Below are 20506 nucleotides of genomic sequence, written 5' to 3'. Positions count from 1 at the left end.
CATCACCACTCCCGCATCCACAGCGGTCGCCACACGTCACTCATCACCACTCCCGCATCCACAGCGGTCGCCACACGTCACTCATCACCACTCCCGCATCCACACCGGTCGCCACACGTCACTCATCACCACTCCCGCATCCACACCGGTCGCCACACGTCACTCATCACCACTCCCGCATCCACAGCGGTCGTTACACGTCACTCATCACCACTCCCGCATCCACAGCGGTCGTTACACGTCACTCATCACCGCTCCCGCATCCACAGCGGTCGCCACACGTTACTCATCACCACTCCCGCATCCACAGCGGTCGTTACACGTCACTCATCACCACTCGGCATCCACAGCGGTCACTACACGTCACTCATTACCACTCGGCATCCACAGCGGTCACTACACGTCACTCATCACCACTCCGGCACCTACAGCGATCACTACACGTCACTCATCACCACTCCCGCATCCACACTGGTCACTACGCGTCACTCATCACCGCTCCGACATGCACAACGGCCACTACAAGTCACTCATCACTACTCCCGCATCTACAACGGTCGCTACACGTCACACATCACTACTCCCGCATCCGCAGCGGCCGCCCTGTCGTTTTGTCACCAGAGCGCTTGTTCTTATCGCTTCGGGCAATTACATGCAAGGGTTTGAGACGAAAAATAAGCTCGTCAAGATCGGAAAATGCTCATGGACCGTCGGTTTGTTGGGTGATGGCTAGCTTTTGATTTTGAAGGCATCTTTATATCTAATGTAAAGCATGAAAGCAACACGTTTCTTAGGCCTTAAGTTATTCAGTTCTTGGAAGCAGGACGTTGTTAAGTTCCACGACATTTTGAGCGGAAGTCGTTCTTTGGTTGACTTTCGGATGTTGTAACGTGACACATATTGCAAACCGACTTGTTTTCAATTTCCTGGCAACCCTACCGTTGCTCATCGCTGCACAACTGTACAGACCCTTCACGTCAACATCTACAGGCAAGTGAGTGTCATCAGTTTCGTGCCTGCACGTGAGAACTGAGCCTATATGTGCCACTTGACCCAAGTGAGAAATGTAATGTCCGACTTAACTAGACGCGACTTTTTTCAACGGCCGAACTTTCCCTCCCGTTACAATTCTAAATCTTTCTTTTTGTTGCTTACCTGCCTCATTACGCGGTGAAGATAGAACCGTAGACTGCATTTTGCAACGTGTAACCGTGAATTGTGAACGCATCTATTCAGCTTCCAAGGAAGTGTGCTTTCTCGCGGAAGAGTTTTAGGGCCCCCTACAGCCCATGGCACCCCTTTCAAGATTCGAGCCTCCTCTTACGAAAATCCTGGGTGCGCGCCTGAAGATGACCCGTTAACAGCCGCCGTCGCCCGGTCCTCGGCGCTGACAACTCTGCCGCTCTAGCGCCGACCCGCTGGCCCGCCGGTCGACCGGGCCGCGAATCCTGCAGCTCGCTGCTGGAATCGTCCGTGCGCCGCCGCCGCCGCCGCTGGAGGCGGGCGGGCCGGGCCGTGGCCGGAGTCGGTGTGACGTCGCGCCGGCGTGGTGCCGCCTGGCCTGGTTGTGCCGTCGGATGAACCGCTAGTGCGGCGGGCGAGCGCGTGCGGGTGGGACGGACAGTGCGGCGGGGCGCTGACCGTGCGCCGAACAAAGCCCCGCGTCAGGCGGGCGGCGTGGCGGCGTGGCGGCCTGCCTATCGCGCTGATATAGTCGGCCCCGGCCGCCGCCGGCGGCCAGTGGGCCCTCGACGAGCATGGCGGACACCGGGCGGCGGTCGCCGCTACTACTGCTGCTGCTGCACGTGGGCACCGCGGTGGCCGAACTGCATCGCGCCAAGTACCAGCGGCCGTTCCCGCGCGCCGACGAGACGGCCGCGCCGCCGGCCGACATGCTGGACACGCTGGCGGCACTGTACGCGCGTCACGAGCCCTGGGTACTCTCGGTGGCCGGCGCCGCGCTGGTGGGCTTCAGCGGCGTGCTGCCTCTGCTCGTCATCCCGCTGGAGACCGGCGCCCGTCTCAAGGAGCGAGGTGAGAAGCGCCGCCTGGCCGGCCGCCGGTCGGAGCGCCGGGTCAGTCGCGTCTGCCGGTCAGTCGGTCAGCGCCCGGACCGCGGCAGGCGGAAGTCGTCCGACCCGCAGAGGCAGGCTAAGGCGGCGCGTCCCTGGCTCCTCGACACGCGGAGGCTGAGCCTGCCTGTCAGCTGCTCTGGCTCCTTGACACGCGGAGTCTCAGCCTGCCTGTCAGCTGCTCTGGCTCCTCGGCATGCGGAGTCTCAGCCTGCCTGTCGGCTGCTCTGGCTCCTCGACGCGCGGAGTCTCAGCCTGCCCGTCGGCTACTCTGGCTCCTTGACACGCGGAGTCTCAGCCTGCCTGCCGGCTGCTCTGGCTCCTCAACACGCAGAGTCTGAGCCTGCCTGTCGGCTACTCTGCTGCGGTCCAGAGCCCCGGCGCTGCGGGTGTTGTTATGGACTGCCCCCTCCGTCTGTTGCCAACACTGCCGAACGAGCGGTGCTTGCACCGGCGTCCAAAGACCAGCTGATGGGTTATCGGTTACTGAGCGCGCGTGACAGGGCCCGCCGCGCGGGTCGTTACTTGCGGTTGGAGCGCATAGAGCGCATCACCCGAAAGCCGTGCGTTTGTTAATTCCAGGCATCAGTTTATTTCACGTGCGTTTGTTAATTCCAGGCAACAGCCTATTTCAAAATCTTAAAGATGTGACTTGAATTAGGATGTCTGAAAATATTGTACCGTGTTTAAGTCGCAAGTCTTTGCCACTAGTGCGTTACTGATTTCGCGTGCATTGCGATTGAGGCTGCAGGCCAAGCCAGTTTTTCCTGAATGAACGAATTTACGAATTGAGCTGCCCGGCCGGCCATAACGCAATCTAGACGCTATTATCTTTGCGGTCACAGATCGTATCTGTGCACAGTTCGCCGCAGCAAGAGGATAAATTAGCTGAAGAATATTCCGTGTTATTTGCTAGCACTGGCAAATTTGATGAGACATGTCACAGCATGCGAGCTTTTCGTGCAGCATTGTGGTATTGTCGCAATGACACATCCCTGTTCTATAACTTTAAAAAATGCCAAATGCTGCGAAGAGGTGAAAAACACGATACTCAGCCGGGTCCCATCGTCGGTGACCAGATGGCGCAGTAACACAAGACTAGCAGACTAACAACAGAAATCCAACCGCTTTACGGCATCTTCGTGGCGTCTACCACAATATGTCAGCAGTCGAAACAGAAGACTTAAAACCAACTGCACGTTGTGGGGAACTTACTGGCAATAACCCTCTACAGATCTCCAACGTTCCGAATCGTGGGTTTTCAGCAATCGGTCTTAAAATGGCCAGCGTCTTCTTTTCCCAAGGCCATTTCGAGGACGAGGCTTTGTGACCTAAACCAAGAGACTGGGTCATGCAAAGCACACAGGTGTGTTATCCTACTAACTGTGACCAGTATCCATCCAAAACATCGCGTTTTCCACTGCTTCGGGTACTACTGCAGAAGCAATACACTGGTAGACAGCCACAAAGTATCACGAGGCTTCGGAGCATTATGACAGGTGCTAAACCGGGTCTTGGGAATTTTAACCGATGCTGAACCGGGCTTCGGGGCATCATGATCGGTGCTAAACCGGGCCTCGGGGCATTGTGACCTGTGCTAAAACGGTCTCGGAGCAGTTTAACCGGTGCTTTACTGGATCGTGGGCTATTTTGACCGGTACTTGACCAAGCCCTGGGGCATTTTGACCAGTGCTTAATCGGGCCCCAGGGCTCTTTGACCGATGCTCTCAACCGGGCCTCAGGGCCCCGTGACCGGTGCTAAATCGAGCCTCGGAGCACCGTGACCGGTCATAAACCTCAAGTCTCCCGCAGACCGAACGTCGGGTGAAATGTAATTATTTCGTCCTCGGCTTCCTGCGAGGTCATCGACCTGGTCTGGCGGCGTTACCGGTCCTCGCCACCTGGTCTGGTGAAGTTACCAGTCCTGGCCACCTAGTCTGGTGAAGTTACCGGTCCTGGCCACCTGGTCTGGTGAAGTTACCAGTCCTGGCCACCTGGTCTGGTGAAGTTACCAGTCCTGGCCACCTGGTCTGGTGAAGTTACCAGTCCTGGCCACCTGGTCTGGTGAAGTTACCGGTCCTCGCCACCTGGTCTGGTGAAGTTACCAGTCCTGGCCACCTAGTCTGGTGAAGTTACCGGTCCTGGGCCACCTGGTCTGGTGAAGTTACCAGTCCTGGCCACCTGGTCTGGTGAAGTTACCAGTCCTGGCCACCTGGTCTGGTGAAGTTACCAGTCCTGGCCACCTGGTCTGGTGAAGTTACCAGTCCTGGCCACCTGGTCTGGTGAAGTTACCAGTCCTGGCCACCTGGTCTGGTGAAGTTACCGGTCCTGGCCACCTGGTCTGGTGAAGTTACCGGTCCTGGCCACCTGGTCTGGTGAAGTTACCAGTCCTGGCCACCTGGTCTGGTGAAGTTACCAGTCCTGGCCACCTGGTCTGGTGAAGTTACCGGTCCTGGCCACCTGGTCTGGTGAAGTTACCGGTCCTGGCCACCTGGTCTGGTGAAGTTACCGGTCCTGGCCACCTGGTCTGGTGAAGTTACCGGTCCTGGCCACCTGGTCTGGTGAAGTTACCAGTCCTGGCCACCTGGTCTGGTGAAGTTACCGGTCCTGGCCACCTGGTCTGGTGAAGTTACCGGTCCTGGCCACCTGGTCTGGTGAAGTTACCGGTCCTGGCCACCTGGTCTGGTGAAGTTACCGGTCCTGGCCACCTGGTCTGGTGAAGTTACCGGTCCTGGCCACCTGGTCTGGTGAAGTTACCGGTCCTGGCCAGACCCATGCCACCGTCAGGGCCCAGCAGCTTCCCAGCACTGCTGTCTGTGGACCAGCAAATGCTGCGGTCTAGTGTCGCTTCAGGGAACCTCCACTCGCTGAAATCATGACTGGCAAGTCTTCCAGCATCATTGATGAAACCCATTGGGATTGGCGGCTAGCAATTGTCTGGCTCCATTTGCTCAGTTTCTGGCATTATTTACATAGTGGCAACTAGAAGCTCCACGTCTGTTATCACCGCACTTGTCCAACCCCCCACAACACGTCGTTGTAGTGTTCTGTATCGTTTGATAGCGGAGACGTTGTAGTGTTCTACATCGTTTGATAGCGGAGGCGTTGTAGTGTTCTAAATCGTTTGATAGCGGAGGTGTTACACACTATCATTCGTAATGAAACATAGCGTGTCTGTGTTGCAATGACCGCGTTTGGGCTCCGCCATTCGTAGCTGATCTTCCTACGCAAAGCTCTAATTGAATGCATATAACATTTATCTTCGACTGTAACGGTATTTCGACCCAAAACCTCACATCTTCTGCATGGTCTGAAAGCTGAGTCATGTTTTCCAATAACTACTAAATAAGTCGGCGATTAAAAGTTGAAAGAGTGCGGACCCTTGTCATGAACGCTAAGCCGTAAAGCGCTTGCAAACTTATAAATCTAAAGGCTGGGCGAAATGTAATTATTTCGTTCTTTGCTTCCGGGTGGCCCGCCGTTTGGGGTCAGCGCACCAACATGTCAGACATGATGGTTGTGAACGACCGCAGTAACCTTCCGCGTCTTTCTGTGTGGGTTCTCATGTGTAAGAGCAATTTCATAACGCGAAGCAATGAATAGAAGACTTCGGCTTCTGGTGAGCGGTGTTTTCTTTCGGCACCGAACCGGATGATCGTGGTATAGCAGGGGACTTCAGAAGCGGAGCGCGCTTCCAGTTTGCACTAGACTTGATCAACCTCTGCCTGGATCCAGGTACTGTAAGTCTGACTAGTCGACGAGTGGGCTGAAGCGCAGGAAGTCTGTGAAAACAAGTCACGAAGCATGCCAGAATGTTTCAAAATTAATCTGGAATTTCACCTGCCTATGCAGGCGTGAGGACGGGGATCAGGCTTACGAGCAGGCGTAGGGGAAGAATCATTGCCTCCCCACTTATCGCAAAGTTGAACATTTTACCTGTTTGTGATGCATTGAAAAATGGACTTAGATAGTATGTTTGACCCACCCAGTTATCTGGCTGTTTCTTGGCCCCTCACACATTGATAACGCAAAGCAGTCCTTCGTGCGTTGGTCACCAACGCTTTTCGCATGGCTTCCCAGTCGACCGAAATCAAACTTCGGACCGGCACATGCAGCCGCATGGGATACGTCGGTGACGTCGCCCCTGTTTATTTATCAATGCGGACTTCTCAGCATAGCAGGTCTGTTAAAGAAGGCCACTTCGATCTCAGCGGTGCAAGAGTGCCTGCTGTGCTGAGAGTCGCGTCCATTTGTTTTGTGTGACATTGGCGCCGAGGGCTGTCACTGGCGTCAGCTCAGGGCAAAGACGCGGCTTTCGCAGCTCTGTGTGTGCGCTTTTTAAATTCTTCCCTCTCCGTCTCTCTATTTCTCTCTCTCTCTCTGAAACGAAGAGCTCGGTGATTGAGTCATTCTAGAGTCGATAGTTCAAGAGCTGAACTAAGTGGCGGCGGTGACACCAGATGCAAGTCACCGGGGTCTGGTACATGTCAGGTTGGCGCTGTACGGATAACATCAGACCGCAAAATGACGACGAAGGCTCGGGGTAAATGAACGGCAAATGCTTCGTCTTGATTTCGGTTACATGTTGTATGTACGCTCAGCGCTACAGTGTTAGGCACCACTGATATGTTTTTATTTATATTTCACCGGAGATATCCATGCAGGAGATGCAACAAGCACAAACCTGCGATAAAATGCCGGCGAAGTTGAATTTATCAAGCATGTGGTATGAACACAAGGCTTGATGCTAAACCATAGCTAGTGATGCTCACTGGCATCCAATAAGCGACGTTAGGAGAAGACGGAGGCCTCTGTTGGATTTGTCCCCCACAATGGGCGTCCCAAGAACACTATATGTTAAGCTTCCCCACCTTCGGGCGCAATATGGCCTTCGATGTCGACGCGCCCGAAAATCTGAAATAAACATCACCATCATTCCAATGCCAAAGTCCGTGGTACAGCTTCTTGGAACCATGGCTATACCCCCAGTGCGCTGCATTCGCAGCGAGTGCTTTATACAGCGCGCAGTCGTGCGGTTGCCCAAGCGGGGGGGGGGGGGGGGGGCACGTGCCGGATTACCGAGTCACTTTACTCGACCAGCGACCACCGGCGGCCGTAAACAAGCAAGGGGACCATGGTGCGGACACTCCCGCCCAAGACCCTGCACCCTCGCCCCCACCTCCTTCTCGGCACTTGGCGGCGGGACGTATGACCAGCAAGTGTCGAGGAAGGGAGAAGTTTCATAAAATAGGTATGAAGGGGTCTTGAGCGGAGGTAGTAGCTTAAAGTCTCCCCCAAAATACAACCCGAGACTGCTTTTTCGGAGGAGTTGGCCCACTTGCCCCACAAAGTTGGCCGGAGGGGGGGGGCATCCTTAACTGAACTGGGAAATACACCGCTGGTGTCAGGGCTTCATCGGTGCTAGGAGTGCGAGGGGAGGGGTTATTGTGTCATCAGAGCCCGCCATGCCGGGTGGGAGTCAACGTGACTTGCTCCATCGGTCGGCTCGGACCGGACCGCGTTCAGTAACCCGGACCCCGCGTCCGGGTTACTGAACGCGTCAACCCTGCATCGGTCCTGCGAGCTCGGCGGTCCTCTAAACTCGACGGTCGAACCCGTCGGTTCTCTGAGCTCGGCGGTCCTCTGAACTCGACGGTCGAACTCGCCGGTCCTCTGAACTCGACGGTCGAACTCGCCGGTCCTCTGAACTCGACGGTCGAACCCGCCGGTCCTCTGAACTCGACGGTCGAACTCGCCGGTCCTCTGAACTCGACTGTCAAACCCGGCGGCCTGTGGCGTGCTAGGCGATGCCCTCGGGTTCGTTCCACTGCAGTAATATGCGCCGAGTCCCCGGAGGTCGTAAATTATTTACTTTTGTGATAAGTATGATATATTCCGTTTCACCAGCTGTCTCATGTGAATATATACGGTGGACAAATTGGGGCATTTCGGAGTAGCATAATATCTCGTGTTTGAAACACTTAAACCAGTGGCGTAGCCAGGGTTTCATTTGCGCGGGGGGGCTGAATCACACGCACCCTTTTCAGCCAAAGCGTCCCACTTTGCCGCGAAAAGGACCTGTTTTTTATTTGAAGGACCTTGTTAGACGCGAGATGCCATTTTGACGAGCCTCAGGCCCATCACCTGATTGCCGAGTTTACGGCCGCGCGTGGCATGCCACTTAAGCTGAAATATCGCGCAAGTAGGCATTCGGTTTCTAGTGGAGAGGTCCGTGCTGTTTGTTGGTTCTGGAAAAGAATGCTAACTTGATTTTGGGTGCAATGAGCTTGAACACTGGAAAGCCATGTTGCTGCAGTTGAGCAAGTGGCTCAAGGTGAGACAGTCGAACAGCATGGCCGTGTAAGGCCCGACTTATTTCGCCCTCGCCTATTATACTTATTTCGAACGAACTATGATGGCGGCTTGTCATCGGATGAATTTAGGTAGGTGGGTACCAAGGCACGAGTCACTGTATGTATATTCTTTGCATTTATTAACACACCAATGCGTTTAACTATGCTCTTTTTTATCCATGTCCAAACTAACTGGTGTATATACCAACATGATTCAGGTGATGACGTTGAAGCTGGTAAGACCCTGAGCCAAATGCAAATGTCTCTTTCATCACTCTGTTGTGGGAGCCTGCATAATCGCCGTTATTACCGAGCATTTCCACCAGCCGACTTGAGGCGGCGGTTTAGCCTGCAGCGTTCGACTAACGGCCACGTTGGCCGACACTCGGCCACGTCAGCTTTAATCAATGACCATAAGGCTCAGCGTAATCTCGGGTCGATAAACCCAACCGTGTTTCGATTGCCTGACATCAGAATAGTGCTCAGACCTCCAATTATCGGCCATTAGACGTACATTTGTGCCCGAAGCACTACAAATGGCGGAAAGCGTTGCAATGTCCCGCACTGCCGTGACAGTCAGACTTATTCCTGAGGTTTGACGGCGCAGTCGACAACCTGGTCAGTAAGCCCCAACATCTCCTACGCTGATTTCTGCGCAGCCCATTGTACAGCACGGCCGTCGGCAATGGGAGTCTGGGGCCTGGAGCTGCCTCAGCTCCTGTAGCAGCCCACTGTACAGCACGGCCGTCGGCAATGGGAGTCTGGGACCGGGAGCTGCCTCAGTTCCGGTGGCAGCCCACTGTACAGCGCGGCCGTCCGGCGATGGAAGTCTGGGACCTGGAGCTGCCTCATCTCCGGTGGCAGCCCACTGTACAGCGCGGCCGTCGGCAATGGGAGTCTGGGACCGGGAGCTGCCTCAGCTCCAATGGCAGCCCACTGTACAGCACGGCCGCACGGCAATGGAACCGCTGCTCTCCCATCTCGGTCGCGATGTCGTCACATAGAGGTTGCCATCCTGTCTCGTGCCTCGCTTGCGAGTCTCGGACATCTGTAAAAACCCGCGGGGAGTTCCTGGGACGCGCTGAGGCGAAGCGCCTTGTGCGCCAACGTAAGGGCGTGATGGCGCACCAGCCCTCTAGCGGTGAGGCAGTCGAAGTCCTCAAACAGCTCCGTCACATGATCCAACTTTTGCAAGCTAAGAAGACTTTGCGCTGTTTGATATACGCATTTTTAGAAGCTTGAATTAACAGCAAATAATTCGAGCTTAGCTCATTTATATTGATTTACCTTTAAGTTTCATCTATACTTGCAATTTGGTATATGCAAGCATAACCTGTGCGTTCCATGGTGCTGTTCATTTCAATTTTTGGTAACCTTTTAACGTCGAATTAGCTTCTAAAGTTAACTGATGTCGTGAAACCGTTGTAGGCGATCTGGTCCACTGCTCGCGTGGCATAACATACGGCTAACATGTTCCCTGCGCGGAGGCATGTTTCTGCCAGTCGTGACACATTAAAGCACTGCAATCATAATCTGAATGGACTGCTCTTCCATGGACTGGTGCGATCCCATTCATACGGTGACACGGGCCCGTGGTCACCAACACACTGAGCTCGCTGCCGACAGCCGACACGGCTATGGACGTGCCGGGGCGGGCGGCGGCGACCTTTCCGCGGCCCGGGGGCAGCGGCGACCGCGCTGTCACCCCTCCCCCCTGCACCGCGGGCGTCGGCTGGCCGGCGGCGATAGTGGCCGCAGGAGGAGGGACGGCGCGTCGGTGCACCAGGCACCGCTGCGATACCGCCTCCGCCGCCGGCCCGCGCCGCTCAGCTGACGCGCGCCGGCGGTGGGCGGACCGACCGGAGACGGGGCAGGGGGGGGGGGGGGGCATCGGGGGGTTTGGCCGGACCGCGGCCTGAGAACTCGACCGTGCAGAGCGTGTGGGGTCGGTGATGCCACTAGGCGGGGGACAGTGAACAGTCAGCTTTGTACAGCTGCGGCCGAACCACGCGGAGCACTAGCAAGAGCGCCGCTGGGTCAGGGGACCGTGGTGGTCATAGACCATGCCTTAGGACCTACGCGGATTTTCCTTCCACGGGGAGCGGACATTGCTGGCTGACAACGCAACGTTGAACAGAACCACAAAACAAGACGAGAACGCGCTCAGCGTGTCTTAAGTGCACACAGTGACGCTACAAAATGGACGCATCTCGCTCTGCCGTGTTCCAGGATTCAAGGTCCAGTGAATGCAATTTAAGAAAGTGACTGAAATACGACAGGGGCTGCATGTGGTTAACCTTGCAGGTACTGATCCTGCTGTTGGGCCTGCCCGGGAAGTACAGTGGCCCTCCGCCTCGGCGTAATCTTAGATCGGCTGGGGCGTTCAGTGGGATGTAAAGAAGGAAAAAGCTTCATTAATACCGTCAGTGAGCATGTTTGCACGGACTGTCGTGATCTCTACAACTCAAATATAACCCAGGATGGTAAGTGCGCAGTTTCTTCCCACATTTACTTAAGAGGATTTGTCGACGATCCGGTTGTGGGGATAGTCATCGATGGTTAGACAGCCTTGACGGGTCTCGACTAGTCCCGGTGGCCCAGCTGGTGCGACCCGACCGGCCGTGCGGGGTGAGAGCGGGGGAGCGGGGCGGAGCAGGGCGTCCTGCCAGCCCCGCAGCGTCAGCCGGTCACCGTCCTGCGCGGCCCGACGGTCCGCTGGCACGCTGCCAGCGGCGCACGCCCGACCCGGCCCGACGCGAAACAGGCCGCGTTTCTGCGCGCGCAGCAGTCGTGGCTTGTGCGGAGGTATTTACCGGGAGCTGCACTTCAGTATGCTTTAAAGAGGCTAACTTGGCGATCTCGTGCACACCTTTATTCACACGTGTAATGTAGCTACACTCACCTGTCTCCGCCTGCAAAACACTTGCAAAACTTTTATAAATTGCCTGTCGTCCTCACAGTCCTTCCGCGCCCCCGTTTTATATTCAAATTGGATGGCATGGGCTGATTTGGACTGATTCATATTCAGAACTGAAGGAGGCGTGCGACTTATCAGTAAATATTCAGTGAAAGGAGAATTGACGCCAATGTAACTTACACCCTTGCATTTTCCATGCGTCCAAATTCCTACGTTCCACGCTGGAAATTTGTGTTGGGGCGTTGAAACCATAAACTGACAACAAAGGCACAAAAATAATGCACGACATCGAAAGGCAAAACGTTCGTTACGACGCTAGATCCCAAGTTGGTGCTCGAAAGATAGTGACGCTCGTTTGACGTAATTTGTGCTTCTTGTATTCGCTTCAGTCACAAATTAACGTGCGTCGGATATGCTTACCATTATGGTAGTCGCTCTGATATTAACGTTTAATTCGTGCATGGATGAGAAGATCCCGAAGTTGCAGGGTCGCATACAATTGATATGTGTAATTAAGGATATAAAAAGGATTGGTAGAAGGAGCTGAAAACGACATAAGATAAAATAAAGACATGGGTGGCACATATAACCTCAATATACCAAAGTACGGAACTTAAAAATATAGCGCAATACCCATGTAATAAAAGCCATAGAACATGAAAATGCAGAACAAAGTCTAGAATAATTATATCTGGTTGAAGTTAAAAGCATACAAACATGACTTTTGGGTCTGACACGGCAACGAACATTGTACATTTCATGACATGCGAGCATTATTACTGCAGAGCGTATTCGCCTAAAACGTGAGCGAAAAAAACGTTTGCCTAAAAACTGCTGCAAACGTTGAAGTGTTGAGGGGTTTACGTTGTTCACTGTATGCCTTTTGAAAGCTCCCGCGACGCACGGCAACAGTTCCACGCGTGATCTGATATCGTGACATGAAGCGTGACACGCGTGACATACATGACGCGCGTCATGAAGCCGTGACGAGGCCAGCTCGAAGCGTGCGGAGTGAACGTTTGGCTGGTCACGACGCAGGGGCTGCGCGTGGACGGGAGCGATTCACGGCGCGCGGGCGGACGGGGAGAAGTTCACGACGCTCAGGTACACCAGCGGCCGTTTGGACGTGGGCAATGCACGGGACACGGACGGACGTTTGGAAAGGCGAAGCTGCGCTGGCAGGCAGGTCGATGAGTTAGATGTCTTGTTGGTGAGCTCTTCACGCGCGGGATTAAAACGTCCAGCCACCGCACTGCGGTTGTGAAGTACTTGCGTCAGCCTAGATCTCGGTCATCGTCTACAGCCATTTCGACCAAAATACCATACCATCATCGCATTACACACTACAACATGCAGCCGCTTCGTAATGATATCGAAGCGAAGGACATTATTATTAGCTTCACGGCATATCAGAAGTTTTGATCGGCGTGCTCCGTCGTCAATGATGTAGGAAAGTCTTGGATAATGCGGGGGATTCTAGGTTTAAAGTAGATTCTTTCCGCGTATCGACATAGAGATAGAGTTAATGGGGTTTATGGGGTTATGGAATAAGGGGATGTAGATTATTGGTTTACGTAGGGTAGGGTCATAGGGTAAATGTTACACATTCTCGAAAGATGGGGGGGCCTTCTGTCCGACAAGATACGGACCTGTGCCCGGTACACAACAGACGGGCATTCTGTCCGGCGGGATACGGCCCTGTGCTCGGTACACAAGAGACGGGCATTCTGTCCGGCGGGATACGGACCTGTGCTCGGTACACAAGAGACGGGCATTCTGTCCGGCGGGATACGGACCTGTGCTCGGTACACAAGAGACGGGCATTTTGTCCGGCGGGATACGGCCCTGTGCTCGGTGCGCAACAGCGACAGAGTGATGTATCCGCCCAATCGCGCGTCATAAAAAGCCGGACGGGAGGTCCCCAATCTGCACCGCCGCCGCCTGTCCGACCGCAGAGAGCGGGGGGGGGGGGGGCTGCTGTGCGACCGGTGAACAACGCCCGCTCCGGCGTCGGCCGGGTCGGGGGCACGGCCCTGTGCCGTCCGCCGTGATCGTGCACGCTACCAGGGGGCACGCTCCGGTGCCGCCCGCCGCGGTCGTGTGTGACCTCATGTGTGATCTCGTGTGACCTCGTGTGTGACCTCATATGTGACCTCGTGTGTGACCTCATATGTGACCTCGTGTGTGACCTCGTGTGTGACTGTGACCTCGCGTGTGACCTCATATGTGACCTCGCGTGTGACCGCGTGTGTGACCTCGTGTGTGACATCGTGTTTGACCGTGACCGCGTGTGTGCACAGATGGCGAGAGGCGGCTGCGGCTGCTGCTTAGCTTCGCAACTGGCGGGCTGGTGGGTGATGTCTTCCTCCACCTGCTGCCGGAAGCCATGCGGCACGCGCACAGTAAGGGTCGAAGCCACACATCGAACACAGTTAAAGGCCAGAGGTCATGTCGCTACTGATTCAGACTACATGCAAATGTTTCAGTTCGGCTGCCGGTTGACATGAGCATGTATCAGTCATTGCTCGACATCTCCGTGGATGTGTTGAATGTCACGTGTTGGTTTAGGGTGGATCAAGTGCGCGCCCTATGACGGGTCAGGCGTGTTTTGCTTATAGTTTGCACTTATAACACGACCAAAGTCAGTTCAGGCTGTGTTGGCCCTGAAGGTGGGGTGCCGGTAGTGCAGTGGTTAACGCGTCTGCGTTAATCATTGCGCGTCTGGGAAACCAGAGGTACGGGGTTGGATTCCCCGTGGGCCCGCCCTTCCTGCCAGGGTGAGAAGCAGGCAACGCCATATAGCCTCAGCAGCTGAGTGCATCGTAAAGCTCCAATGACATAACGTGACAGGCCCTGAAAGTGATGTCTGAGCTCATTCTCCGCTCCTCCAGCCCTGTCTTGCTCGTCTTGCAAACATGTTATCGACAGAGGGCGTTCTTTCTGAGGTGGGTGGAATTTCTGACCAGTACCTACGGATTAGCGGTCGGGGTTTACCGGTTTAAATCACCAGTGAGACGGGTTGTGGGAACGGGGGGGGGGGGGCTGAGAGGCACAGTGTACCACGAAATTCTGCGCAGATTGTAAACATTGAATCGCAGCATGATTCATCAGGCGTGCGTGCTTTTGTTACATTCGACTTCCTGATGTGAGGCTAGCGACGAGAGACTCAGTTACTGCCATACGTTACTTACTCAACGGGGGGGATGAACACTGCCTGGTTCTACCTCCACCCAATATTTACAGATTTCCTGGCGTGTTTCATTGCAACGTTGCCCAAAGCAAAACAAAATGTAGATAAACTAGATCCAATTACCTTTCTGTCGGTGGTGACACCTTCCGCATACAGAGACGCCTAAAACATAGGAGACGCTTGGCGAAAGCTGCTTGCGTGTTCTAACATTAACGTACGCGTCGTTCAAGTACGCGCGCACCGATGCGTGCAATCTATCGTAACAAGTATCATTCATAGGTTGTGCAATGCTATTCACAGCTGTTCACCCGTCACATGGGGCTGAGAGATATCAGTACATGTAGGGTTCCACACCTAGTATCTGCTTGGATAGCTGTACTGCGTTCCCGTTAGGCCTGGCTGCGCTCGGTTCACGTGATCTTAGCCAGATCATCTCCCTGCGTGAACTTTATGCAGGGCCAGGGAGCGAGACAAATGGCTGTGAAGCAAGACGGTAGGCCATGCCAGTACGGCGGCCTGGCCTTGTGAGCGATTAAGCTGTGGCGTGACCCACCTCAAATGACACAGCACGCACTAAAGTTATCTTCGAACATGGCATGTCAGAGTGGGCAAATGGGACGTTTCAAAAGCGCCGCGCGGTGTCACGGTGCGGGTTGCGGCTCCGCACAGGGGAGCTGCTCCGCACAGAGGTCTTCAGAGGCCTGTCCTCTGGTCCCCCGCGGCACCGGAGGACAGGCCGGAGGCTCGGCCCTCTCGCTGCCACCACGCGTCCCCGCGCCGCCTCACACTCGGCCGGCGTCGCAGGCGAGGCCGAGCAGATCCGAGTCGGCCTCTGGGTCATCGCCGGCGTGTTCTTCTTCGTCCTGCTCGAGATGGTGTTCAACCAGAGCCTGCAAGAGGAGCCGACGCCGGAGCCGCGGGAGCAGGCCGCCGCGGCGCCGCAGCCGGCGGCCGGCGGCGCCGACCTGCGCAGACGCCACCTGGCGGCCGGCGACCACAGCGCCACTAACGGCAGTGCCAAGGGCGTGCCGCCGCCGCCGCCGCCAGTCGACCGGCCGCCGGTCAGGCAGGTGAGCCGCCGCAGCGTCACCGGTCGGGACGGGCATGCGCGGGAGGGCGGATCGGGTTTGGCGCATCAGAGCGCGTGAAATGTGGCGTGACGTCATGTGACCAGGTTTCATGTGATGTGACAACATTCCTTGCATTTTGCACGATGCCAATAGGCGGCACGCTAAATGGCTTCCATCGTGGCTAATGTAAATGGCAGATGGTAGCGTACCAACAGCAGATGCGAACCCACGGCCGTGGTCAGCGTGTTGCGTAGCGATCTTCTATCTTTGAAACCTCACCATTTGTGTTCACAAGCTTGGTCCGTATACACGGCACAACACTGTGTGTCCATTTATCGCTGACAGCTATGGTGTTAGTTGATACTGGCGGCTATCACTGACAGCGGGTTGATAGAAGCGTGACATGTGCGTTCCACTTCTAAGTCTCCAAAGTTCAGTCGTGATCCATTCCTTAAGACATGCACTGCGGTCAGGCTTGACCTGTGTCTGGCCTGCGTCTGACCTGTTCTGACCTGACCTGACCCATGACGTCAGGTGGCAGGCTACCTGAACCTGCTAGCCAACAGCGTGGACAACTTCACGCACGGACTGGCCATCGGCGGCAGCTTCCTGGCCAGCACGCGCATAGGCTTGCTGACCACCTTCGCCATCCTGATCCACGAGATACCTCACGAGGTCGGCGACTTCGCCATCCTGCTGAAGTCAGGTGGGTGGGGAACGAGGTGGCCGAGGGCCGTGTCCCCGGCGGTGCGTGACGGGGGCGTGACGCCATCCCGGACGTGTGTGGAAGAGACGGCGAGACCCGGGGCACGGGCCGCCGAGGGTGGGGAGGGCAGACGGTTGCCAGGGACTCCGGCGCCGGCCAAACTTCGGGGCGATATCGATTTTGTGTGTGATGTTCCCCTCTACGCAATGTCCGTGGGCGTGATTAGTCCTGCAAAGTTGGGATGGAGGGAACGTGTCTGCCGGCCTACGGAAGTCGTGATGGCCCTTGCGCATTGTTTTTACCCCACGCCTGCAAGACACCATCGCGAAGAGCGCTGGTGCATACCGCGCACGGCGGCGTCCCGAGAAAAACGTTTCCGAGAAGTCTCGCTTGGAGTTGGCGGCCACCCAGCCGACCGGCCAGTCCGGACTGCAGGAGGGAGGGGGGTGGGGGGTGGGGGGCGGGATGTCATTCTGCCGCTCTCCATGGGTAGGAATTGTGATATGGGAAGGGTGCGGCGGTATTCCCTTCAACTTCCACTGAAATCAGTCCAGTTTCAACTCCCCGCATTGCAAATTAATCATTCGGGCAGCCGTGTCGAGCCAAGCATCTGCAGCGTCTCCCTGCTGGGCGGCTATCTGTGTGGCACGTCACCTGGACCCCATCGCGTGACCGACCCGGAGGTCTGGCAGGCCGACAGTGTGTGCTGAGTCCGTCCCCCCAGCCTCAGCGTGCGACTGGGCCGCGCCGCGTCAGTGGCGCCCCCGGCGGCCGGACCGACCTCACGCTCGCGCTCTGTCCGCCGCCAGGCTTCGGCAGGTGGGAGGCGGCCAAGGCGCAGATGGCGACAGCCACGCTGGGCATCACGGGCGCCATCAGCGCCCTGCTCGCCGACGACCCTAAAGCCCTGGGTGAGCGACGGCTGGCCGGCGCCCGCTGGAGGACGGCGCGGTCAGGTGTCGGCGGCGCCCGACTTCTGGCGTGATAGCGCTCAGGAGCCGATCGCCCGTCGTCCTGGTGCCTCTTGAAGTGCCCTTATGCAACACGTTATGTAACCCAGTGCGCACTCGAGGGCAAGATGAATGCAGGATGCGATAGCTGTGATCGGCCGCCCAATGGACGCCAGATAGCTCACACGCCCGCGTCAATGTCCTCTTCAATCTGTTGCTGCGCGCGATGTGGCAACCCTACCCGATAAACTGAAGTTCAGGGAGCATCGCGCAGGTGATCCGATTGCAATACGAGAGCATCGCGCAGGTGATCAGATTGCAGTACGCTCCTGTAACGTGGCTTTGGTCACTCAAAGGCACCTTGAGGCAGAGAGTGTGGTTGTGTCATCAGCCCTTCACCCAAGTCCACAGGTTTTCTGCTTGCGCAAGCTCGAAGGTCAATGCGACTAGCTATAGCTGGAGCTGTTTCCGTTTTGGGGTCGCTTTGGGATCATGGGGCGTTTGCATGGATTGATATGTGATACCTAAGGCGATGATGTGGGCTTAAGTGCTCCAATTGTCGCGTGAGGGTTTGGGATCGCCCGTGACACTGACACGAGCTCTGTCCCCGTCCCTCCCTCTCTCTCTCTCTCTCTCTCTCTCTCTCTCTCTCTCTCTCATCTCTCTCTCTCTCTTCCTCATCTCTCTTATCTCTCTCTTCTCTCTCCTCTCCCTCCTCCTCTCTCTCGTCTCTCTCTCTCTCTCATCTCACTCTCTCTCTCTCTCCTCTCTCTCTCTCTCCCTCCTCTCTCTCGTCGCTCTCTCTCTCTCTCTCTCTCCTCTCTCTCGCTCTCTCTCTCTCTCTCTCTCTCTCCTCTCTCCTCTCTCTCTCTCCTCTCTCTCTCTCTCATCGTCTCTCTCTCTCTTCTCTCTCTCTCTCTCTCTCTCTCTCTCTCTCTCTCTCTCTCTCTCTCTCTCTCTCTCTCTCTCTCTCTCTCTCTCTCTCTCTCTCTCTCTCTCTCTCTCTCTCTCTCTCTCTCTCTCTCTCTCTCTCTCTCTCTCTCTCTCTCTCTCTCTCTCTCTCTCTCTCTCTCTCTCTCTCTCTCTCTCTCTCTCTCTCTCTCTCTCTCTCTCTCTCTCTCTCTCTCTCTCTCTCTCTCCTCTCTCTCTCTCTCTCTCTCTCTCTCTCTCTCTCTCTCTCTCTCTCTCTCTCTCTCTCTCTCTCTCTCTCTCTCTCTCTCTCTCTCTCTCCTCTCTCTCTCTCTCTCTCTCTCTCTCTCTCTCTCTCTCTCTCTCTCTCTCTCTCTCTCTCTCTCTCTCTCTCTCTCTCTCTCTCTCTCTCTCTCTCTCTCTCTCTCTCTCTCTCTCTCTTACTCCCTCACTCTCTCTCTCTTTCCCTGGTGGGTGGGACGGCGTGGTTCTTGCAAAATCTCATAAATATCAACAATGCCGCGCGTAATAAAAGCAGCAGCTCGCGGCCTAGACGTGGTCCGTGCTCGTGGATCGCGCGTCGGCGGCATGGCCGCGGCTGACCCCTGGCCTGACCGGCAGGTGACCGCACGGCCTGGATCCTGCCATTCACGGCCGGCGGCTTCATTCACATCGCGCTGGTGGGCGTGCTGCCCGAGGTGTGTAAGGAGCGCGAGCCGCTGCAGTGTCTGAAGCAGGGCGTCTGCCTGCTGGCCGGGCGTGCTGGTCATGCTGGCCGTCTCCGTCACGGTCGAGCACTGAACGCCGCCAGCCGCCGCTGGTGCTCGCTACGGCCGCTCAGCAGCAGCGCAAGAAACTGTGCACCCCGCCAGCAGCCCGAGCACGCCGGGCTCCGCCAGCAGACCAAACTGACCTTGGACCCGCCGGCAGCCGGGTCTGTCTGGCACCCGGCAGGAGCCAGGGGCATGCGGACATTTGAATGGGGCCCGAGGTCTGTATGGACCCTGGCACGGGCCTGCGGCGGCCGCAGACCTCCAGCCGGAGCCGGAGGTGGCTGTGAGCACGGCGGCGGGAGGAGGTGGCTGTGAGCACGGCGTCGGGAGGAGGCGGCTGCTGATACACGGCGTCGGGAGGAGGCGGCTGCTGGTACACGGCGTCGGGAGGAGGCGGCTGCTGGTACACGGCGTCGGGAGGAGGCGGCTGCTGGTACACGGCGTCGGGAGGAGGTGGCTGCTGATACACGGCGTCGGGAGGAGGCGGCTGCTGGTACACGGCGTCGGGAGGAGGCGGCTGCTGATACACGGCGGCGGGAGGCGGCGGCTGCTGATACACGGCGTCGGGAGGAGGCGGCTGCTGGTACACGGCGGCGGGAGGAGGCGGCTGCTGAGACATGGCGGGGACCGGAGGCGGCCAGGCGGGGGTCGCAGGTGGCCGTGGACACACATCGGCAGAGGCCCGAGGTGGCTGTAGATTCTCAGTAGACGCTGGGGACCTCCAGAGAGAGCTGTGGCGTGCACGTTTGCCGGGGCGGGACTGTCACCGTCGACTAGTCACCGTCACGCGGCGGGCCAGTGTGGGCCGCGGACCGGCGCCGTCGGCGACCGCCGGGCCCACGCCTCAGGCCAGTCTGGACGACGCACCGGGTCTGCACGCGTGTCTGTGCTGCCGTCAGAGTCCCGGCGGGTGGCGCCACCTGGCTGTCGTCCTCCGGGCGGATCCCTGCGGCGGATACGACGCGGGTCGAGTTCTCGCGGGTAGGAGGACGTTGACATGTCGGTCGGCGTCGTGCGGCTGTGGGCGACCAGTCCGGTCCGGCCGTGCTCACCGCCACGGTAGTGCCGCATCGCATCGCCAGTTCCTAGGGGGATATCTTACATTTGACATCGTCAAGAGCACGGAGCGATGCCGTGCTCGTGTTGGCGGGCTAGTTCGTGTCCGTCTTTTGGATGACGTGCGGTCGAAAGAAAGACGATGCGTGCGTATTTTGCCACGGATGAGCCGTTTCGCCCGGTATTCTGTTCCAAACATGTGATACCAGTTGTCTCCCAAGATGAGCTTTCACGGTTTGTTAATTAGTTAGAGCTAGTTGATGCTATCAGAAGATTTACATGAAAGCGGTTGAACGCAAGGGAAGTGGGCAGAACATTGCAATATTTTGTGATCAGCACCTTTAGATGCCAAGACTGTAGCATGCGCTTTTCATAAATATTACGTGTTTTGCTACCTTACTCGAGCAAGATGTCCCCTGCACTTTGGATGCAGCGGCTGACGTAAACACCACGTCTGCCTGTAAATAACATAGCTCAGACCAGGAAGAAACGTTAGGAGTATTCGGGGAC

At 56.6% G+C, this 20506-nt stretch overlaps 1 protein-coding gene across 1 annotated transcript; it reads left to right on the top strand.

Moving 5' to 3' along the window:
• Nucleotides 1-1712: 1712 nt before the first annotated feature.
• LOC119108997 (zinc transporter ZIP13-like) lies at nt 1713-19104 on the top strand. The gene is given in 7 exon segments (XM_037232542.1): nt 1713-2034; nt 13643-13744; nt 15337-15602; nt 16137-16308; nt 17118-17219; nt 18789-18921; nt 18923-19104. Coding segments are annotated over 7 exon segments (1098 nt in total). The 5' UTR covers nt 1713-1757; the 3' UTR covers nt 18969-19104.
• The last annotated feature ends 1402 nt before the right edge of the window (nt 19105-20506 follow it).

The sequence above is a fragment of the Pollicipes pollicipes genome, unplaced genomic scaffold, assembly GCF_011947565.3.
Source record: "Pollicipes pollicipes isolate AB1234 unplaced genomic scaffold, Ppol_2.1 Scaffold_7204;HRSCAF=8538_pilon_pilon_pilon, whole genome shotgun sequence".
NCBI classification, from domain to species: Eukaryota; Metazoa; Arthropoda; class Thecostraca; order Pollicipedomorpha; family Pollicipedidae; genus Pollicipes; species Pollicipes pollicipes.
This window is presented reverse-complemented; position numbering and strand designations above follow the sequence as displayed.